Genomic DNA, 21,016 nt, shown 5'->3' with positions numbered 1-21,016 from the left:
AGTGGGCAGTTTTGGGTGAGCTCAGGGCAGGTGAAAGGCAGTGGTGGATGGGGATTGTTGGGGTTGTTCCAGGCAAATCCTCACCCAGAGCATTCCCAGCCTTTCCTGGGATCCAGTGGCTGATGGATGTTTCATCCCCATGATGATTTCTTCATCTCCTGAAGAAATCCTAACTGTGGGCTGGCCACATTCCAGCTGGAGTCGCTGCCTTTGCCTGGCAGTGTGAAATCCAAGAGCATTTTTCTGCAGATCTCCTCTTCTCCCTTGTTTATTATCTGGCTGGCAGCATCACATCTCTGCCCATTAATCCATCTCAGCTCCTCCAGTTCCAGCCTCCTGGAGGGGCTCAAGCTGCCACCATTTATTACTGGAGTCAGTCTGCCAGGGAAATGTTTGCTCCTTCCCCCATCAGCTCCCTTCCCTCACTGCACCCTTGCTCAGGGCTCAGAATTAACTCAGAATACCTCACAGATTTAAACTCTGGTTTACTCCAGCTGCAGCTGAGCTCTGAAATGCTGCCTGCCCTCCTCAAAAGTGAAAATTGTATTATCTCTGTGTGGCTGAGGGCTGGTTTGTCCCAAAACAAGCTGTGACATCGTTACCTTTGGGGGCTTTTCTCTCCATTTTCTCTTAATCTTTTTGGGGAAGAGTGGGAATAAGTGGTTGGATTTTCCTCACCAGACACAGACTGGGCAGAAGGATGTGTCCAACATGCAGAAAAACATGAGTTGAGTCACATCCCTCCCCTCCCTGAGCTCACCTTCCTCCCCACACTAATCCCACCTGCTGGAATCCCTTTTCCCAGATAACCTGGAGCAGATGATGGGTGGAACACTCAATTAATCCTTCCCTTTACAACACCAACCCTCTCTGCCTGGAAATTCAGGATGCTGCCCTGAATTTAGTGGAGATAAAGGAGTTTTGGGAGGAGGTGCTGGCCAGAACAGCAGCTCTTGAGATATTTGTGAGCAGCTGGGATGAGGTTTTTTTGCACAGGAACCTCATTAGGGCAGCAATAACTCTGTGCTGGTGAAAACAACAACAGCAGAAGCTTCTGTCTCAATGACTCCTCTCAGGGACCTGCTGCATTTCCCCCTAATTACAATTCAATTTGCAGTGATAAATGGTTTAATAAGCAAAAATGGGCTTGGCTGTGGCTCTGTGTGCCTTGGGGGATGCTGGGACTGCTGGAAACACAACTTGGAGCTCCCAAAGGTTGGAGCTGCAGATTTCTGAGAGCAGAAAGGAATAAGGAATTGTTTTACCTGGCATGAGGGAAAGGTAAGTTGGGGGTGCAGCTCCCAAATGTTTTGCTTGGGTGATGTTGGCCTGGAGAGTGGAGGGTGAGCTCTGAGATTTGGGGAAAAAAAGATTTTTTTTGGGCACAGCATCCTTGTGCTTCTCACTGGGCTTGGAGCTTCCTTTTCAAAAATAATTGAGTTTTTTTTTATACCTTTAATGGCTGTGGCTGGGGAATTTCTATTGCAGGCTGCTGGAGGAACACATTACATTTTTCTGCTGGATTTTTGGATATAAATTTCAAATTCACCCCTCAAAGTGGAGTAGGTGGTTGGATTTTTTGGTGTGGGTTTTTGTTTGGTTTTTTTTTTTATTATTTTTTAAAATCCTAATAGCTTTGCACTTACAGATTTGCAGAAGTCTCAGCTGGTTGGTGGCAGGAAATTTTCCTCCCAGTGGATAAGGATGGATGAATGGTTTGGCTTCCAGTGTCCTAAAACTGGAATAAACTGCAGGGAAGTCATGGGTGGTTTCTGTTTGAAAATTCCCCTTTTTCCTGTCACTAGAGATGTTCCCATTTTCCTGCCACACGTGGACAAAGCAGAGTTCAGGGGTTTGGATCCTGAACACCCCTCAAATCTATCCTGAGGAAACCATGCCTGGCTCATAAATCCCATCTCTCCAAACCCTTATTTATTCAAAATCTGCATTTGCCATGCAGGTAAAATCCCCTGGGAAAAGGGAATGAGCTGAAAAAAAAAAAAAAAAGACTGGAGCCAGATGCTGGGTGTTTTCAGCAGAGCAGTGATGGGTGATTTGCTGCTGACAGCATGAACTGGTGTTAAGTTATTAAATTGCAGATGAGCTCATCACTTGGCCTCCAACAACTTTCAGCCTTGAGAGGCTGGAAAATACACAAAATATTGTGTGTGGTGGAAAAGAGACAATGCTGGTGTGGCAGAGAGGTTTGGGGAGCAGCTGAGAGAGACATCTGTGCACAAAAAATGTGTGTACCAGCAGGGAGGAGGGGACACTCCATGAGAAAAATGTAAAGTTCTCCCAGGAGAAATTCTCTGATTTATGAGCTGGATGTTTTAATTTTAGCTGAGGAGAAGATGGTGAAATGTTTTGAGATGCTTGAAGGGGCAAAGTGCTGAGTTTGGTTTGATGCTGAGAGGTCCCAAGTCCCCAGACTGGCTCTTTGGTGGTGCCTGGTGTTTTCCAGAGATCATGGACCAAACCAGCTTTTATTTAATGTCTGCTCAGTCCTGATGCTGAGCTTTGCCAGCCTGGGAAGGTGAATCCACACTGTCTCCTCTTGCAAAGGAGCCCAACTCTCTCTACACTGAGATGAATTCTTTTTTTTATTTTTTTTTTAAGTACAACTTGGCAGAAGTGCTGAGACAAACCAGAAATCCCTTTGGCCACTTGATTTTCCCAACTGGGCACGTTTGTTCCAGCAGGCAGGGGCTGGGTTGGGTTTTGTGACCCCTTGGATTTGTTGTTCCAAGGGTTTTTTTTGGTGCTCCCAAGGCAGAGCAGCCTCACACCTGTGCAGATGTTTGTTTTCAACCTGTCTGAAATCACAGAACATCCACACCTACAAGCAATTTGCCTCCTCCTGGGGTTTTTGGGGCTGAGCTCAGGATTTATTGCACAGTGCCAAGGTTTGCCAAGTGGAAATTCTTTGTGCTGGGTGCCACCAGCTCCATGGGAAGTAAAAAAAGTTGAAAAAGGAATAAAAAGAGTGTTTGGGTGTTATATACACAAATATATTTGAGGTAAAAGGAGTGCACTGTGTATAACCCTTCCCCTCCTCGTCCCTCTGCACTGATGTATTTCAATGGGTGCCAAAATGTCTCAAATTATCCTGTCTAAGAATTCCAAAGCACAGAGAGCAGCCTTGGAGGGGATCTCAGAGGTCTGGCCCATCCCTGGGGCAGGATCAGCTCCATCTGAACTTGCCCTGACTCCACCTTGTGCAGCTTCCACCCCTTCCCAGCACTGGGAGCATTTTGCTCTTCCCTCACCCCAGTCCATCCTCCTGTCCCCACTGCTGCAGTTTTGTTTTTTTTTTTTTGGGCTGGTTCTTCCCTCCCTGTGAGCAGAACTCACCCAGTGCTGCATTTATTCTCCACCCACAGTTCTGTGTGATGCTCTCTGGGGTCATCTTGGATTTTCTCCTGCTGCCAGGCTGTTGTTAGCTCAGGTGTAGGAGGCTGATCCTGCAGCCCTAAAACCTCTTTGCAGAGCAGGTGAAGGAGTGCAGCTTCCCCAGGGTGACACAGGGTGTCTGTCCTGGTTTAGGGGACAGGTGTCTGCCAATAAGAGAAGCCTCTCTTTGAAATGGAGAATGTAAACCCCCTTCCTCCAAATTATTATAATTCTGAAATTAAGGGGCTCTCAGGCAAAGATAGGGGAATTAGGAATAACAGTTCTTTACTAGGAAAATTAAAATAGAAATGCAGTATTACACAGAACAATCCCAGCCCTGCCAGAGTCAGAATCCAAGCTGACACCCGTCAGTCAGTCAGGGTGTTGGCACAGTCCCATTCAATGGTGGCTGCATCCTCCTGCAGGGGCAGATGTGGTTCAGCTGGAGCAGTGCTCCTGGAGAAGGTGCAGTTTCCTCTGAAGCTCCAGGGATGATGTGGAAAGGTCTGGCTTTCCTCTGGAATCCAGTGGAAAGAAGGTGCCTTGGTGTCCAAAATGTCAGTTTTTATCTGGGTAGGAAAGGCTTGGCTGCTCCCCTGGCTGGAGCATCTCCCAGTGGGATGATGGAATTTTATCAGTCATGCCCTGGGACTCACTGGGCCAGCAGCAGATGATATCTCCTGGAGGGAGGATGGGCTGTGGAAGATAAAGATGATTGCCCAGCTGGTTTAAAGATGGCCCATGAGCAGATAATGTGTGCCAGGAGATCAGGGTCACTGCCCCACCTGGATTAACAGATGGGGACAGAATTCACATTTCTGGTCACATCCTGTACTGCACCCCAAGACAATGTCCCTTCCTTCTCTTTATCACCAAAAACAAAAACCCTCCAACAACATTTTTAGTGGGAGTCCACCTCCCTGGATGATGTCCTGGCTTTTCCACCCACCTAACTCTGCTCTTTCCCTGTCCCTGCAGGATTTGGGGATGGAATCCACCTCCCTGGATGATGTCCTGGCTTTTCCACCCACCTAACTCTGCTCCTTTCCCTTTTCCTGCAGGATCTGGGGATGGAATCCACCTCCCTGGATGATGTCCTGGCTTTTCCATCCCACCTAACTCTGCTCTTTCCCTGTCCCTGCAGGATTTGGGGATGGAATCCACCTCCCTGGATGATGTCCTGGCTTTTCCATCCCACATAACTCTGCTCCTTTCCCTTTTCCTGCAGGATTTGGGGATGGAATCCACCTCCCTGGATGATGTCCTGGCTTTTCCATCCCACCTAACTCTGCTCTTTCCCTGTCCCTGCAGGATTTGGGGATGGAATCCACCTCCCTGGATGATGTCCTCTATCGCTACGCCAGCTTCCGAAACCTGGTGGATCCCATCACCCACGACCTCATCATCAGCCTGGCCAGATACATCCACTGCCCCAAACCAGTAGGTGCCACTGACTCCTCTCACTCTGTGAGAATCTGGGAATGTGGGGCTTCTTCCTGAGTGCCAGGGGGAAATCATCTCAGTTTTGGGGGGTGTGGGACAAGAGAATCAGGTTTGCAGCTGAAGAAGGGATTTTTGGCTGATGCTGGTGCTCCTTTTGGCTTGTGTGTGGTGGTTTTGGGCTCTTCCTGGCAAGGGATCATCCAGGGGTGGATGGACCTGCAGGCATCACTCTGTTATTTGCTGCTAATAACAGGTCTTTAATTTCCTGTGAGAGTGTCTGCAGGGATGGAGTCAATCACTGCTGCTTCTTGTGGGTGTTTTACTCAGTTATTACCCAGTTATAGCCTCCACCAGTGTTTAAAAAGGAGGGAAATTGCTTTTTTTTGAAGCATGGGCAGATTTCTTTCATGTTGTGAGGCAAAGCCACAGAGGTGCTGCCTGTGGTGTGACTGACTCAAAGGTTTCATAAAACCCTGTGCACTCAGTGGAAGGTGTTGGGAAGGGTGGGGTGGCTGCAGGGGACACCAGGGACCCAAATCTGCACCTCCAGAGACCAGGGATGGCTGTCCCATGTCCTACAGCATGAGATCAAGGTGGAGCCACAACCCTTTAAACCATCTGGGTTGGTTTTGTTTTTTGGCAGCTGAGTGAAAAGTAACTTCATCCCGGTGTTGTGTGGTGGTTTCCATGCTGATGCTCTATAAGTCCAGAATGTTGCATGCTTTAGGGTTATTTTCCACCTTCCCCCAGCCTTATTTCACTTTGGCAGAGGTGGATGGAGCTGACCTGGACCCTGGGCCCTGTTAACCTTCTTTTTGAAACACATCCCTGCTCAGGGTTATGGGGTCCTGCTTCCCTCCTCCCTCCTGGAGAGGTTTTCCTGGCTGTACATTGCTTTTTTCACTCAGCTTCTATTTATACCACCCTTAGCTTAAAGGTGACCCCTTGGTCTCTCCTCTGAGCTAAAATAAAAGTTGAATCATTTTTCCAAGCCCTGGGTAAACACAGCCTGAGTCTCTATGGCCAGGAAAAAGTTGGCCTGGGCTCTGCAGAGTGTGGAGCTCAGGGGATGCTGATTCCAGCCAGCAAATCCAGCCCAAAAGCTGGGACTTGTTCTGGAGGAGGCTGGAGGGCAGAGCAGGAGGAGTTTGGGAGGTGGAAATGTTGGGGTGAGTTTTGTGTGGGTGTGCATGGCTGGATTGCCTCTCCCAGGCCCTGCTGAGATCCCAGCCTGGCCCAAGGGCTGGGGTGCAAAGGGAGCCAAGGAAAATCTCTTTTGCAGATCATTTGGAAGTCCAAGGGGATGGATTTGGTCCCACCCCTATTTACAGGTGTTGTGATGCAGTTCAAGCACACCCAGGTGCTGGGGGCAGCTCTGGTCACCTTTGGGCTTCCCAAAGCCTTGGAAGGGGCAGATTTGCTGCTCAGGAAACTCAGATTGTGCAGGAAATTTTCCAGCTAGGAAAGGAGGTGTTTGCTTTGAGTCAAAGACATCTGAACAAGTGTTTTCTCTCCAGTCTTTTATCCTCCTGCCTCTCTCCTCATGGAAAAGGTTCCTTGGAGAGCAGAGCCACCTCCCAAAACCAGTCAGTGCTGCTGGTGCCTGTCCCCATGGCCAGGGAAAGGGGACAGAACACCCCAGCAAAGCCATGTGGTGCAGGATGGAGCAGCCAGGGTGCCCTGAACCTGCTGGGTTTGCAGAGGGAAGGAGCTGAAAACACAAATTTTGTGCAAGGAGCAAAGGGCCCCCCTGAAAAACTCACAGCTCTCCGTGCCAGCAGGGATATCTGGCCCTGAACTATTGGAAAATTAAAGCAATTCCTTTTTTTCCACAGCCCAAAGCCACGTGTGGATGACTGATGGCTGTGATAGGGAGTGAGTCAGGCTTCCCTGCAGCTTGAGGATTTGTTGGATTTGGGAGAAGCACTGGGGGAAAGGGGAAAGTGGAGGTTTGGGCAAGGCTTGTGCCCTTGTGCTCCTTCACTGCAGCCCCTGGGATTAGCTGGGAGCTCCTCCAAGCCCTGAAGGCTGCCCAGAGGGAGATTTGGGCTTTGCTGATGCCCACCCTGCTGCTTTCTGCCAGGGAAGGGCTGGCAGGGCAGCTCAGCAAAGCCCCATCCCAAGCCCAGCTTTGCCTGGTGGTGCCTGCAGCTCCTCCCAGGCCAGGGGCAGATGAGATCCTGCTCAGCCCAGGGGGTGGATTTGGGCAAATATCCCAGTTTGGGGTCTGTGTGCAGCAGGGAACATCATCCTCCAATTCCCCCTGCAATTCAAGGTCAGGGAGGGTTTGGGAGGCAGAGTGGATTTTGATCTGATGGAAGATCTGGTTTCCTGTCACCTGAGCAGTTTCTGTGTGGCCACATCCCTGGCTCTGATGTCTTCTCCTGCCTGAGCTCTAAACTGATCAGGTTTGCAGCATGGCTTTGATCCCATCAAAACATGGGAAGGAGAGGTGGAGGGAATAACCCATTTCTAACCCTCCTTCAGCCCTGTGGGATAAGAACTTATAAATGATATTGAGGTTTCTATGCCCTGCATTTTAAAAATGTGTTCTTTCTGTCAGAGCTAAAATGAGCATTTTTCTCCTTATTTACCACCCCCCTGTGCCGTGCCATGAGGCTAAAACTGAATTAATGACCTCAGTTTGTGCAGGAGGGGGATGATCAGGGCACCACAAGCACCAGCTCAGGGACTTTATCCCCAATAAATATCCCCATACTCCAGCTCCTCTGCCACATGTGTTATTATTTGAGCTGGAATTCCAATTATCATTCCAAGTGCCTGACATCAAATTTGGTTTTCAGCCTTATGAGGTGAAGTTATAGGTATGAAGCAGTGAAACATTGAGGGACACTCCAGCACAGGCTGGTCTCTTCAACCCCAGTGAGATTTTTCCTTTTTCTTTTTGCTCTGCAAGGAGAATCCCACACAGCTCTCAGAATCCAAAGTGCTCTGAGAACACTCAGTATTATTTGTTTTCTGCTTTAAGAAGCATCATAAAGGAGCTGATCTATGGACAAAACCCCTCTAAACCCCCAAAATATGATATAAAAGCAGAAGGGTTATGAGGATTTAACTCAATTCTGTATTAATGGCTCCTTCTGGGTATTTTTTTGCTTTTTGTTTGTCTTGCTTCAAGTGTGAAGATCCCTCTTTGTGGGTATTTAAGACATCTGCAATATGTGAAGGTGTCCTGAAGAAGGAAAAAGTCTGGAAAGCTCAAACCCCACTGAGGGCAGCTCTGGTTCTTTGCTCTGCAAAAAGAGAGATGTTCCTTCCCCAAAGGTTTTGTGTGAGAGCTGAAGCTGAGCTGAGTGCCTGGGAAATGGGGGAAATGGGGGAAATTGCACTTTGCAGGGGATTTAAGCATGAAATCTAAAAGGGAATAATTGGAAAAAAGGTCTGGATGGGCTGTGATGGGAACTTAACTGGGTTTTGTGAATTGGGACCTGAGCCCTGCCTGATCCTCCTTTATCCAAACCCTTTGGGGTGTAAGGAAGCCCCTGGGTCCTGGTCCCTCCCAGCCTGAGGAATGTGCTCCCCATTTCCACCTGAAATCAGAAATGTCACCACTTAATCACACTCTGATCATAAAAATCATTGAGGCTGGAAAATATTTCAGATCAAATCCAACCATTAACCAGCCCAGCATGGCCAAGGTGACTTTTTATCAAACTTTTCATCTTTCTGCTCCCTTTTTGGGTTGCTTTAGCCCCAGAATCTCAGTGCCAGCTGGCAGAATTGCCAGGCCCCCTTTTTTGCTCAGCTCCCATAATAACAGAAAAACCTTTCCCAACCATCTGCAAAGCCCTGGAAATGTCACAGGGTGGATTTTTATCAGCCTGGAGATGGATTTTTGCAGTGCTTCCCAAATGTCAGGTGCCACATCATGCAGCAAGGGAAGTGCTCAGCTTCCCCTCTTTCTTCCCCAGGAGCATCTTGTGGGTGATGGGCATCATCACATGGGCTGGATGATTAAATTATTAAAAAGAGGATTAAAAAATGAACCAGGGGCTGGAAAAGATATTTAAATTTCAGTTACCTGTGGGTGAGGCTGGAGTTTCCCAGTTTAAATTTCAGTCTTTCTTCAGCCAGTGTCCCCAAGGGAAGTGCCAGATGAAGGAGCAGCCACCTCATTAAACAGTAACAACACATTTATTGATGTTTTCTGCTGGTAATTGGCATTTGAGTCCAGCTCATTTGGGTTTTAATCAGAATATCATTTCTCTCAAAGGATTGCCTGTCCCTGGCAGGAGGGTGAATTATTCCCCTGAGGAGGGTGGTGGGACCTGGCCTGGGGATGGCTGGAGGGCAGAGCTGGCTCTTCCCTGGGGCTTTGGGATCTGTTTCCAGCCCAGCTCACAGCTGTGGGAATGGCAGACAGCAAAATGTCCTGCTGGAAATGTGGGTTTGCAGAAATGAGTGTTCAGTAAGGAAACTTGGAGGGGTCTCTGCTCTCTCCTGATGGGTGAGGAATTGGTTGTGGCCACATCTGACCTGGTCCAGGCAGCACAGGCTGCTCACCTCATAAATATATTTAATATTTTAATCGAAATTATGAGCCAGTCTGAGCAGTTTTGGGGCTGCAGTCAGCCCATGTTTCAGCCCTGAGGGGACGGAGCTGGTGCCATGGCCAGAGGCTCTGCCCCAAATCCTGCCTGAAAGAAAACCCCAAAATGCCCCAAATTTCAGCTTCTTTGCTGGGTACCAGCCAGGAATTGCAGGATGAGCTGAAAGCACTGAGGATAAACCCCTGGGACTTCCAGCCCTGAATGAGGAATGAAGAACCCCCTCAGCAGCTCAGCTGGGAGAATTTGGGATTTGGGAAGGGCTCTGCACTCAAAACACCTCTGGGGCTTGGAAGCTCTCCTGTTTCTAGGGCTAATCCTGGAATTTGAAGAGTTCCTGGCATTTATCCTGTCTGCAGCATCACTGCTGGGTGTTCCTTGGGGCAAGGACAAAAGGAAAGGAAAGGAAAGGAAAGGAAAGGAAAGGAAAGGAAAGGAAAGGAAAGGAAAGGAAAGGAAAGGAAAGGAAAGGAAAGGAAAGGAAAGGAAAGGAAAGGAAAGGAAAGGAAAGGAAAGGAAAGGAAAGGAAAGGAAAGGAAAGGAAAGGAAAGGAAAGGAAAGGAAAGGAAAGGAAAGGAAAGGAGAAAGGAAAAAGGAAAGGAAAGGAGAAAGGAAAAAGGAAAGGAAAAAGGAAAGGAAAGGAAAAAGGAAAAAAGGAAAAGAAAAAGGAAAGCTGAGTTTTTGTAACTAGGGAAGGTGCCTGGAACATTTCCAGTGATTTCCTCGATGGCAGGGACTGGGATTCCTGGCCAGAGTCCAGCAAGGGTTTATCTCCCAGTTTGGAGGATTTGGGTTTATCCCATCTTCAAAGAGTTTTGCAGTTGTTGAGTAATTTGCTAAATCCTCCTGATTTCTCTGGCACTTTCCTTTTCCCTTTGCCATCCAGCCTGGCAGGAGATCCCCAGCACCATCCATGGGTCACATCTGCTGGGAGCTCCTGGGGTCCCTCCAGCCTCTGCACCCTGGCAGAGCTTGGACCCTCCAGTGCTGCTGCCTCCCTCTTTTCCCTTTAAAAATGCAGAAGATCCCAGTTCTGCTGTGCCTGGGGTGGAGAGCAGTGTGACCTTTCCCTGGGATTCACAGGGACTGGATGTGATGGGGTCCTGCACCCCTCCCCAGGGAATGACAGAAACATCCCAGGGATGCTCCAGCAGCAGTGAGGGCTGGGCTGGGCTCTGCTTCCCGTGGGATCCAGGCTGGGAAAGTCTCTTTTATAAATATAAATATAAATATAAATATAAATATAAATATAAATATAAATATAAATATAAATATAAATATAAATATAAATATAAATATATTAAATCTAAATATAAATCTAAATATATATATAAATTAAATATAAATATAAATATAATATAAATATAAATACCTTTTTAATTTTTATTTATATTTTTAAATTTTTTTTTCCCTTTCTCTTCCATGTTCCCCTCAGGGCTGTCTATCACCTCAGATTTTATTGCCTTCTCTAATTGCTCCCCTGAAGTCCAAGTGCAATATTACTCCAGGATCCTGCTCATCTCCTCCTGCCTCTCCTGACAAACCCCATTTTCATTGCTTTTCATTGCTTTTCATTCTGGGTGTCAGCACAGGGCTGACTGGGGGGAAAATGAGCAAAATTTGGGTTCCATTCCTTCCCTTTGTTCCTTTTTGCCTTTCAGTGCTGCAGTTTCATCAGTTAATTTGGGAAATTTGAGATTTGGGATTTGTTATTTGGCATTTGGGATTTGGGATCTGGGATTTGGGATCTGAGGTCTGACATTTGGAATTTGGCATTTGACATTTGGGATTTGGGATCTGGGATTTGGGATTTGGCATCTGGGATTTGAGATTTGGGATTTGTTATTTGGCATTTGGGATCTGGGATTTGACATTTGGTATTTGGCATTTGGGATTTGAGATTTGAGATTTGACATTTGGGATCTGGCATTTGACATGGGATTTGTTATTTGGCATTTGGGATCTGGGATTTGACATTTGGGATTTGGCATTTGAAATTTGAGATTTGGGGTCTGGGGTTTGGGGTTTGGGGTTTGGGCTGGATCCTCCCTGCACACCTGGATGGGGCTGTAGGTGAGAACAATCACCAATCCCTGTGTTCAGCTCCTGCCTGCTGGGATGTTTTGGGGGAATGGTGGATTTAATGGGTTTAAATCTTTTCCTACCTCTTGATCTCCCAGGATTTGCTGGAGAAAACCCCAGGAGGACTTTCAGGGGAAATGGGGCTGTGTGCAAGCACAGATGTCTGCAGGAACAATGGGCTGAGCAGAGGGGGAGGGACAGGGAGGAGAAGAAAGGGAAGGGAAGAAGCAAAGCAGAAAATCATTAGATGACTTCAGCCCCTCGTGACAACATCAAAAGGGAAGAGTCGTAAATTCGGGTCCCATTAAATGCTGGGGGGAGCAGGGAAAGCAGGAAAAGCAGGAAAAACCGTTTTGGGGCTGCAGCTGCAGGTTTGGGGTGGGCAGAGCTCTGTCCTGGGTTTTGGGGTTCATCCTCTCTGCACTGGGGCTTTCACCCCCTGATTCCTGAGACCGGGGGGTCCCTGGAGTGTTTGGGGTCCCCATTCCCACTTTGGGGTCCCTGGAGTGTTTGGGGTCCCCATTCCCACTCTGGGACCCCCCAGGGTGTGAATCCCTCACACCTGGGGACATTTTCACCTTTCCCAGGGTCTGTCCCTGGGGATTTGCTGTTTCCCTCCTGCTGATTTGGGATAACTGCTTGGATAGACATTTTCTCCCCAGGGCATGTCTCACTGCTTTATGCCTTTGTTTAATGGATAATAATTCCATTTATCATTGTGAACATGGGGGGTTTTTGTCTTTCAGCTGTTTGAGGTTTTTTGCTTAATAATCCAAACTCTTATCCCATTGTCCTAGCTGATGACCCAGGACAAAAACAAACCCCAAGGAGGAGGATCTGGAAGGAAATATCTCATTCTCTTTATTTTTCAGGTGTGAAATAGGTCATGTTTTAAAGTTCATTGTCTGCTGAAATCCTGGCTGAGGGGTCTCCACACCAAATATTTGCTGTGCAGGGAATGTTGTTCCCAGGATAAGTGTGGTCTGTGCCTGGACAGCTTCTCATACATCACAGCTGCAAATCCTGCAGCATCAGAAAGGGATGTGGCAAGTGAGAGAAGTCTTCTAAAAGAACCACACAAGGGGAGTGGGAAAAATAAAAAAAAACAACAAAAAAATTAATTTCTAAGAGATTTGGGAAGGCCAGGGATTTCTCATATTTAAGATTTTCAGGACAGCACTTTTTTTTCCTTTTTAATTTTTTTTTTAAGATTGATTATGAGTGACAGCAATGTGGGAACTGTGTAATAAAGCCCCCCCCAAAAAATAAAATAAATAAAAATCCTGTTGCTTCCTCGCAGCCCCCAGACAATGGCTAATTGTTCTAATTTGGGTCACTCCCCTGCTGTGCTGCAGCAGGAATCCTCCACCAAGGCTCTTTAATCATTAATGTTGGCCTCTTTTCCACAGTGCTTGGCCCTGATGCAGCCCCCCAGGGCTCTGCCCATCCCCAGGGATTCATTTCTTAATGACAACAAATTAATTTGCAATAACATCTTCATCACCAGGCTTTGCAGGCTTTAGGAGCAGCCCTGAAATGCAATTTTGTCCAATTTGGGGGACCCAAATTTTGCCCAGGTGGTGATGCAGTGACTCCAGGTTATTTATCCCCAGTGGAACCACAGCCCTGCTCATCCCAGGGTTGTTTTTCCTGGTGAAATCCCTCTGATTCCAAGGACAGCAAAGCAGAAAAGCAGGAGCAGGGCTGGAGAAAGCACTGCAGGTGCTGGGTGATGCCTCAGGTTTGGCAGGTTTTGGGGTTTTGTTTTTGTCTTTTTTTTTTTTTCCAGGAAATTAGCTTTGTTTATTCAATGGCTGATTTTCTGTGGCACTGGGAGTGTTACCAGGATTTTCAGAGAGTCCATCAAAGTTTTGTTTTCACCTGAGACAGAGCTCTGTACCAAATTCAGCAGCAAGTGCAAAAGTGGGATTGGGACACAAATCCCAATCCCAACCTGCTCCCATTTATCTTTGGGTTTGGGACACAAATCCCAATCCCAACCTGCTCCCATTTATCTCTAGGTTTGGGACACAAATCCCAAACTGTGCCTGCTCCCATTTATCTCTGGTTTGGGACACAAATCCCAATCCCAAACTGCACCAGCTCCCATTTATCTCTGGGTTTGGGACACAAATCCCAATCCCAGCCTGCTCCCATTTATCTCTAGGTTTGGGACACAAATCCCAATCCCAAACTGTGCCTGCTCTCTTTTATTCCCGGGTTTGGGACACAAATCCCAATCCCAACCTGCTCCCATTTATCTCTGTGTTTGGGACACAAATCCCAATCCCAACCTGCTCCCATTTTTCCTTGGCTTTGGGACACAAATCCCAATCCCAACCAGCTCCCATTTATCTTTGGGTTTGGGACACAAATCCCAAACTGTGCCTGCTCCCATTTATCTCTAGGTTTGGGACACAAATCCCAATCCCAACCTGCTCCCATTTATCTCTAGGTTTGGGACACAAATCCCAATCCCAACCTGCTCCCATTTATCCCTGGGTTTGGAACACAAATCCCAATCCTAACCTGCTCCCATTTATTCCCGGGTTTGGAACACAAATCCCAATCCCAACCTGCTCCCATTCATCTCTGGCTTTGGGACACAAATCCCAAACTGTGCCTGCTCCCATTTACCCCTGGCTCTGACCAATTCCCATTTTTCACCCCGAGCAGCAGGACCTGCTGCTCCCCAGCTCACACCCAGGGCTCCCCATCCTCTCTGGGGCAGACAGGGCTTGGCTGGTGCCTCTTTCCTTGTTTTCCCTGCTGAGCGATCCCCTGGAGCAGGGCTGGCTGTGCCACCACCCCCATTCCCAGCTGAAATCTTTCCAGGGCTTGCAGTTCAGCCTGAGCCCTCTCCTGTGCTGGTGGGGAAGGGGCCCTTGCAGGGAAATGCTCTGCTCCAGGGCTCTGCCAAAATCCAGGAATTGTGCTGGGGCTCTGCCAGCTTGGAGAGCACAGCAGCCAAGGCAGTGCCTAAAGCTGCTGCCCTGAGCTGGGCTTTGCCAAGCTGGGCTTTGGGAGCTCCCTGAGTGCTGCCCAGCAGGGCTCTGAGCTCCAGCAGGGATGGAGGGGAAGGAGGAGCTGGGCAGCATTCCTGCTCCTGCCAGGAGCTCCCTTTGGTGCCTTGCTGGGCTTCCAAAAAACAAGGATGAATGGAATAAAAAATGAGTTTATTTATAATTATTGAAGGGCCTTCAGGTACATTTAGGGCAGGTGAAGCTCCCACTCAAGGGGCTACACCCAAAATGAACAATGGGTCATGGGGTTTTACACTTTTATAAGTTGGTCCATTGGCATATTGGGGTTAATCTCCCAATTACAGCTTCAGGTGATGAAGTCATTTACCCCAAATTTGTTCCCCCCAACTCACTTTTGTTTCCGTTTCTTGGGGTCTGAAGCAGTGAGGTGTCCTTGATTGCCAGGCCAGACAGGAATTGTTGTGTCTGCCCAGAATGGGAGCAGCAGCTCACACTGGGGATGGAGTTTGGAGTGATCCAGGGTTACAAATAAATGAAAATATAAAAGCTAAAATCCTAAGGGATCAGTAGGTGCTGCCCACAGGATTTGTGCTGTGTGTGACCCAGGATTGTGTCCCTGCAGGATCTGTGGAGGTGCAGGGGGAGCAAATATCCCTTTTGATGGATTTTTGATGGATTTGTTTGGTTCCAGATGTGAAGCTCAGCTGAGGGCTCCTCCCCAGCATTTATCAGGAAAAGGGCTCATCCCAACCTTCCTCCTGCCAGCAGCATCAGCTGGGAATGCTGAGCTCTCCCATGCAGTTTTCCTCCCAGGGTTCAAAAACCAGATTAAAAAATGCAAATTCCCACCCCTGTGTGATGTTGGAGGAGCCACATCTTGTGTGCTGCTTTTCCTGTGGGTTATTTCAGGAGTGTTTGCTGCTGGGATTGGGCTCAGGGGGTGAGAAAATGCCATTTTTCTGCTTGGTTGTTGTGTTATCCATGGAAAAGGCACTTGGGATTTCCCAAAACCCAGCCCTGTGTGGGATTCAGGCTCTGCAGGTTGAAGCTGATTTTAAGCTGATTTTAAGCTGATTTTAAAGCTGATTTTAAGCTGATTTTAAGCTGGTTTAGCTGATTTTAAGCTGATTTTAAGCTGATTTTAAGCTGATTTTGAAGCTGATTTTAAAGCTGATTTTAAGCTGATTCTAAGCTGATTTTTAAGCTGATTTTAAGCTGATTTTAAGCTGATTTTAAAGCTGATTTTGAAGCTGATTTTGAAGCTGATTTTAAAGCTGATTTTAAGCTGATTTTAAGCTGATTTTAAGCTGATTTTGAACTGATTCCCTTTCCAAACAAGCTCTTGGGCTCAGTCCCACCAGGGTGTGATCAGTCAGCTCCAATTATTTCCTGATGGACTTGGATCAGGAACAGGGAAAAGCTTTTGTTTGGAGACCTTGGCACAGCACCAGCAGAGTCCCTTCTCCTGCACAGAGGAATTGCAGAGGTTTGGGTAAAAAACCAAAAAATGGGAGTTCCTGAAGCACAAAATTTGTGTTTCAGCCACAATGAGATGTGCAGAAGGAAGGAGCCAGTCCTGTGCCTTAGGAGGGCTCTGAAATGGGAATTTTATTTTTTATCTACAGATGGATGTGTGCAGGAATCAAATGAAACCTCCCAAAATAAAAGTGTGGCAGGACCTGCAGGGGTTGGGAGTTGAGCTTGTGAAGAAAAGGGGTTGAAAGGGTCAGGGTGGCCCTGGGAGGATGTGGAGAAAGGATGAAAAAATTCCTTGTGCTGCTGCTGCCTCTTTCCTGGGATGGGCTGAATTCTCCTGAATTTACCCTTTGGGCTGAATATTTCAGGAATTGGTTGGATGGGAAGTTCAGAGCTTCCCTTGGCTATCTGCAGGTCTGGGAAAAGTAATAACTCTCATTGAAAAGGCAAGATGGCACATCTGAACCAGCAATTTTTTTTATTTTTATTTTTAATTTTTATTTTACTTTCTCAGCTTCTTCTCCACATTCCTCTTGTGAATCATTTCACTTCCCCAGCTCAGCTGCAGACAGCTTGAATTGTCTCTGCCAGGGTTATTTTGGAGGCAATTTGCAGCACAAAATGCCAGCACTGTGTGCTTCCCCCCTGTTTTTGCAGGATTTTAGAGCATTGTTTCCTTTTCAACACCAGTTTTAGCAGGGAGGGCTCAGGGCTGGAAACCCCCCACTCATCACTGAAGGTGCATCTACAATGCTGAAAATATTAAAAAAAAAAAAAAATTTAAAAAAAAAAAAAAAATATATATATATATATATATATATAAATAAAGACATGAGAGCTGCTGGCACCTGGCAGTTCACTGTGGGTAAAAAAAAAAATAAAATAAAAATATAGGGAGGTGTTAAAATCTCTGGTGTTTTCTTCTCACTTTGGGGCTGGTGCTTCCACAGCCAGGAAGGTGTTGCTGGAAAAACTGAGTGATATTTCTGCCCCAGCCACCTGCAGAGATGTCCTGGCTGTGTGGTTGTTGTGTTTTTTGGTTTTTTTTGGTTTTTTTTATCCTAAGAAAACCTGCTGTAATTGTTTCCCTGCACACCCCCAAGTGATTTGTCCAAATCCCAGTTTCTCCCTGGTAATTCAATATTTATGATGTCTTTATAAGGCTGGTCCCACTCCACTGATGCAGAGGTGAGGGGGGGAATAAATGGAATAAATTGCATAAATTGCATAAATTAGGCTGCAAAACCTGAGCTCTCAGGGGGATGGGAAGGCAGCAATAATTGGCTGTCCAGGCAGAGCAGATGCAGAACTTTCCTCAGCATTCCTGCCTGGATTTCCCCAGAAAATCCTGAGCAGCCCAGATTATTTATTGTATTTATTTAATTCCTGTGTCTTCCTAATGCTGCAGCAGGTTAAAACCAGGCAGACAGCACAAATTGTCACATCTTGGATGAGTTTGGGTTTTTTTTATCATTATTGATCTTCCAGTCAGGTTCATCTCTGCCTGTGACCTTTCAGAGAGGGTGAATTATTGAATGATTTATTTGAATTATTGCATGGCAAATCGTGTGTATGAAAATCCTGAAACATGACTGAGCAGTCTGAACACTGAGGATTGGGTTTTATTTTATTTTTAGGAATCAAAATTTCTAGACCCAAATCCTTAGAAACTTTCAAGTTTTCCAAGCCAGTATCCCTTGGGGTGGAAATTTGAGTCAAAATCAAGAAGACACTGTGCTTCTTCGTGTTTGTATTTTTCCTAACAATTAAATTCAGTGAGATTTTGGTGAGATTTTCTCTTCCCAAGACTCCATCAGCTCACAGAGCAGTTCTTTGGTGGTAATGAATGGGTGATTTAAGCAAATTTAATTAATCTCTGCCAAATTTTAGTGCTGGAAGCTGTTGCTTGGTGTCAAATGGTAATGGTGGAATAATAACAATATAACAATTATAATGATAGTGGCATAATAATAATAATGAGGAGAAGAAGAAGAAGAAGAAGGAAGAAGAAGGAGAAGAAAGAAGGGAGAAGAAGAAAGGAGAAGGAGGAGAAGAAGGAAGAAGAAGGAGGAGGAGGAGAAGAAGGAAGAAGAAGGAAGAAGAAGGAGGAGGAAAAGCATAATAATAATAATAAGAAGAAGAAGAAGAATAAAAGAAGAAGAAGAAGGAGAAGAAGGAAGAAGAAGAAGGAGGAGGAAAAGAATAATAATAATAATAAGAAGAAGAAGAAGAAGAAGAATAAAAGAAAAGAATAAGAATAAGAATAAGAAGAATAAGAAGAATAAGAATAAGAATAAGAATAAGAATAAGAATAAGAATAAGAATAAGAATAAGAATAAGAATAAGAATAAGAATAAGAATAAGAATAAGTTCTGCACAATCCAAGCAATTTGAGAGTTTTTTCCCCCTTTTAGACAGTTTTGGGTCCCTTTGGGCTTCCCAGCTCCCAGCTGGAGCCTCCAGGCTCGGAGTATCCTTTGGGTGTGATGGGATTGCTGCAGAGCCCCCACCCTCATCCTTTCCGTGTTTTTTGCAGGAAGGAGACTCCCAGAGCCCTCACCCTCATCCTCTCCGTGTTTTTTGCAGGAAGGAGACTCCCTGGGGGCCATGGAGAAGCTGTGCAGGCAGCTCACCTACCACCTGAGCCCCCACTCGCAGTGGAGACGCCAGGGCATCGTCAGGAGGAAACCTCAGTCCTGGTGAGTCCCTGCTGGGTCACTGTCCCCAGGCTGGCCCTGCCACCCCCGGGTGACACCACGGGGCTGGGGACAGTGCCAAGAGGGTTTGCCATGGTGGTTTTGGGAAATGTGGGAGCTGCCAGTTGCTCCCTGCATCCCCCGCTGGGATGGAGGGAAGGGAGCTGGGGTGTTCCAGCCTCCAGATCCTCTCTCCTCTCCAGTCTCACCAGCATTTCCCCCATTTGTGGTTCATTTTGCTCCTCCAGAGGTGTTTTCCTTTATTTCCATCTTCCTTCCCCTTCCTTCCCCTGCTGCAGAGGAGAGCAGCACCTCAGTCCCCAGGCAGGAGGAATGCTCTGTAAAACCTGAGCCATCCATCCTCCAAACATCCCTTGCCTCCCAAACTGCTCCAAGAGCTCCTAATTAGCTGCTAATTAATGTCCAGGCACGTGTGCACACCGTGGCTTGCAGTTTGCACAGAAGGAATTTTGTTGTTAAAATCGGGGAAACAATAACTCAAATCCCTTCCTCAGCAAAGCTTTCCCATCTGGTGTCACCCTGGATCCACAGAGCTGAGAATCCTGTAGATGAGGCTGATGGGAATAGAAAGGGCTGCTTGTTTTCTGCTTGTTTTCCTTGTGTTGGGCATTATAAATTTATTATTTTTGCTTAAGGAAGCGAGAAAGAGAAATGAACTGCAGTCTGGGAGAGTCAGGATTTGTGTCCAGCTGCTGGCTCGTGGTCCCAGGAGAGATTTGGTTGTAATGGAGATGTAGTGGGAATTAATCATATAAAAATTTTAAAAATAATTTTTAAAAATCCAATAAAATTAATTCCCGATAAATAAAAAACTGGGATGGGTAAGGAGAGGGCAGGAACGTGGTCACAGGAGGAAAAACAAGACACAAGGAAATAAAGAATTGAGTGGCCAAATAGGATTAGGAGCACATCTCCCTTACAAAGTGCAGTCCTGAGAGATCAAAACGTGGAGAAATTATTTCATCAGCAGCCTCACCCACGGTTTTGGTGGTTTTTAAGGTGTATTGGTGGCTGGAATTTGCAGTTTGCAATAAAGCAGCAGAAACTGGAGCAGTGTTGGAGCTCCCAGGCTGTGTCTGCACAGGAGCTGTAATGACTAATTACCCTGGCAGCATTTCCTCTTAATTAGAAAAAAAAACACTCCCCCCTTGTCACCCCATCTGGGCATTGTTCAAATCCCACTGATGCTGCATCATGGAGCCTTTTACTGCCCCAAAACCACTCAAAATCCTTGAAAATGAAAAAAAAAAAACAAACAAAAATAACCAAAAAACAAAACCAACAAAGGAGCCTTGCTTTGTTTGCCTGTGTGTTTAATTCCCAATCCCTGTCCTTAATCCCCAGCCTGGGATGAGCAGTGTAAAGGTTTTATCTGCAGCTGAGGTTCCCCAGGGTTTTAGGGGCAGGGATGAGGTTTTGGGATGAGGTTTTGGCTGACCTCATGGGCTGCTGAGCCATTGAGGCATTTTCTGCACTTTCTAAACCCTTTTTTTTTTTTTTTTTTTTTTTTTTTGTTTGACAACTCCCAGCCCTCACTTGTGCTGGCACCTGGAAAGAGCCAGGAGCTGATTCTTTTCTCCCTTTTGGGTTTTCCAGGGTTTTCCTGAGCTCCTGCCCATTTTTTTCTTTGCCATTTCTCCTTTCTGCTGATGACACCTGGGATTCAGCCTGAACTCCTTCCACCCTCTGATGTGAAATCATCAGAAATCACCTTGAACACAGCAGGAAAATTAATAATTTGGGACGGCTTTTGGAAAAGTGGAGGCTCTGTGAGGCTGTGGCAGATTTAACCCCTGGTTACCCGAGGGGTGGATGTGGCATTTGGCATCCAGGTGCAGAGACCTGTTAGAACAGGAGGTGTTTGGATTTAGAGATGAATTTTCAGAGCTTGAGCAGCCTCATTTTGATGGCAGGAATGATCTTTTCCCATCCCACTCCTGATTTCATTGGGGGCACAAAACATGGAATTCTGCCTGCTGGGCTTTCATGTTGGCACTGCCTGCTTGCATTGCTCCACAGAGGGGGAAGAATAATTAAAAAATGAGTTTTTGTGGTGGGAGAAGCCCTTTGGAGAACAGAGAGGGAATGTTTGTGGCTGGGAATCCTCCTCTGCTGTGGCAGCTGGTGGGTGAGAGAGAGAAGTTGGAGCCCTGCAACAAAGGGAGGCTTGAGAGCCTCCAGCACAAACCAGGAGGTGGGAGGAGGCTGGAGCAGGAGCTGCAGGGTCTCCTGGCCACTGAAATCCCATTTTTCAGTGTGTGAGTGTGCTGGAGCTGCTGCAGAGAGCAGGATGTGGGATGTGTGTGTGGGTGATCCCTTGGGATGCCATCCCAGGGAGCAGAGAGGACAGAGG

The 21,016-nt window shown here is 46.8% G+C and overlaps 1 protein-coding gene across 1 annotated transcript in view; it reads left to right on the top strand.

Moving 5' to 3' along the window:
* LRRC75A (leucine rich repeat containing 75A) overlaps positions 1-21,016 on the top strand; it is a 48,396-nt gene that overhangs the window by 15,439 nt on the left and 11,941 nt on the right. Inside the window, exons 2-3 of the mRNA XM_056506789.1 lie at positions 4,705-4,833; positions 18,533-18,645. Of these exons, the coding sequence (XP_056362764.1) occupies positions 4,705-4,833; positions 18,533-18,645 (242 nt within the window). The remainder of the gene's footprint in view (positions 1-4,704; positions 4,834-18,532; positions 18,646-21,016) is intronic.

This window comes from Oenanthe melanoleuca, chromosome 19, assembly GCF_029582105.1.
Source record: "Oenanthe melanoleuca isolate GR-GAL-2019-014 chromosome 19, OMel1.0, whole genome shotgun sequence".
NCBI classification, from domain to species: Eukaryota; Metazoa; Chordata; class Aves; order Passeriformes; family Muscicapidae; genus Oenanthe; species Oenanthe melanoleuca.
Note: the sequence above shows the minus strand (reverse complement) of the source record. Positions and strands in the feature narration are given on the sequence as shown.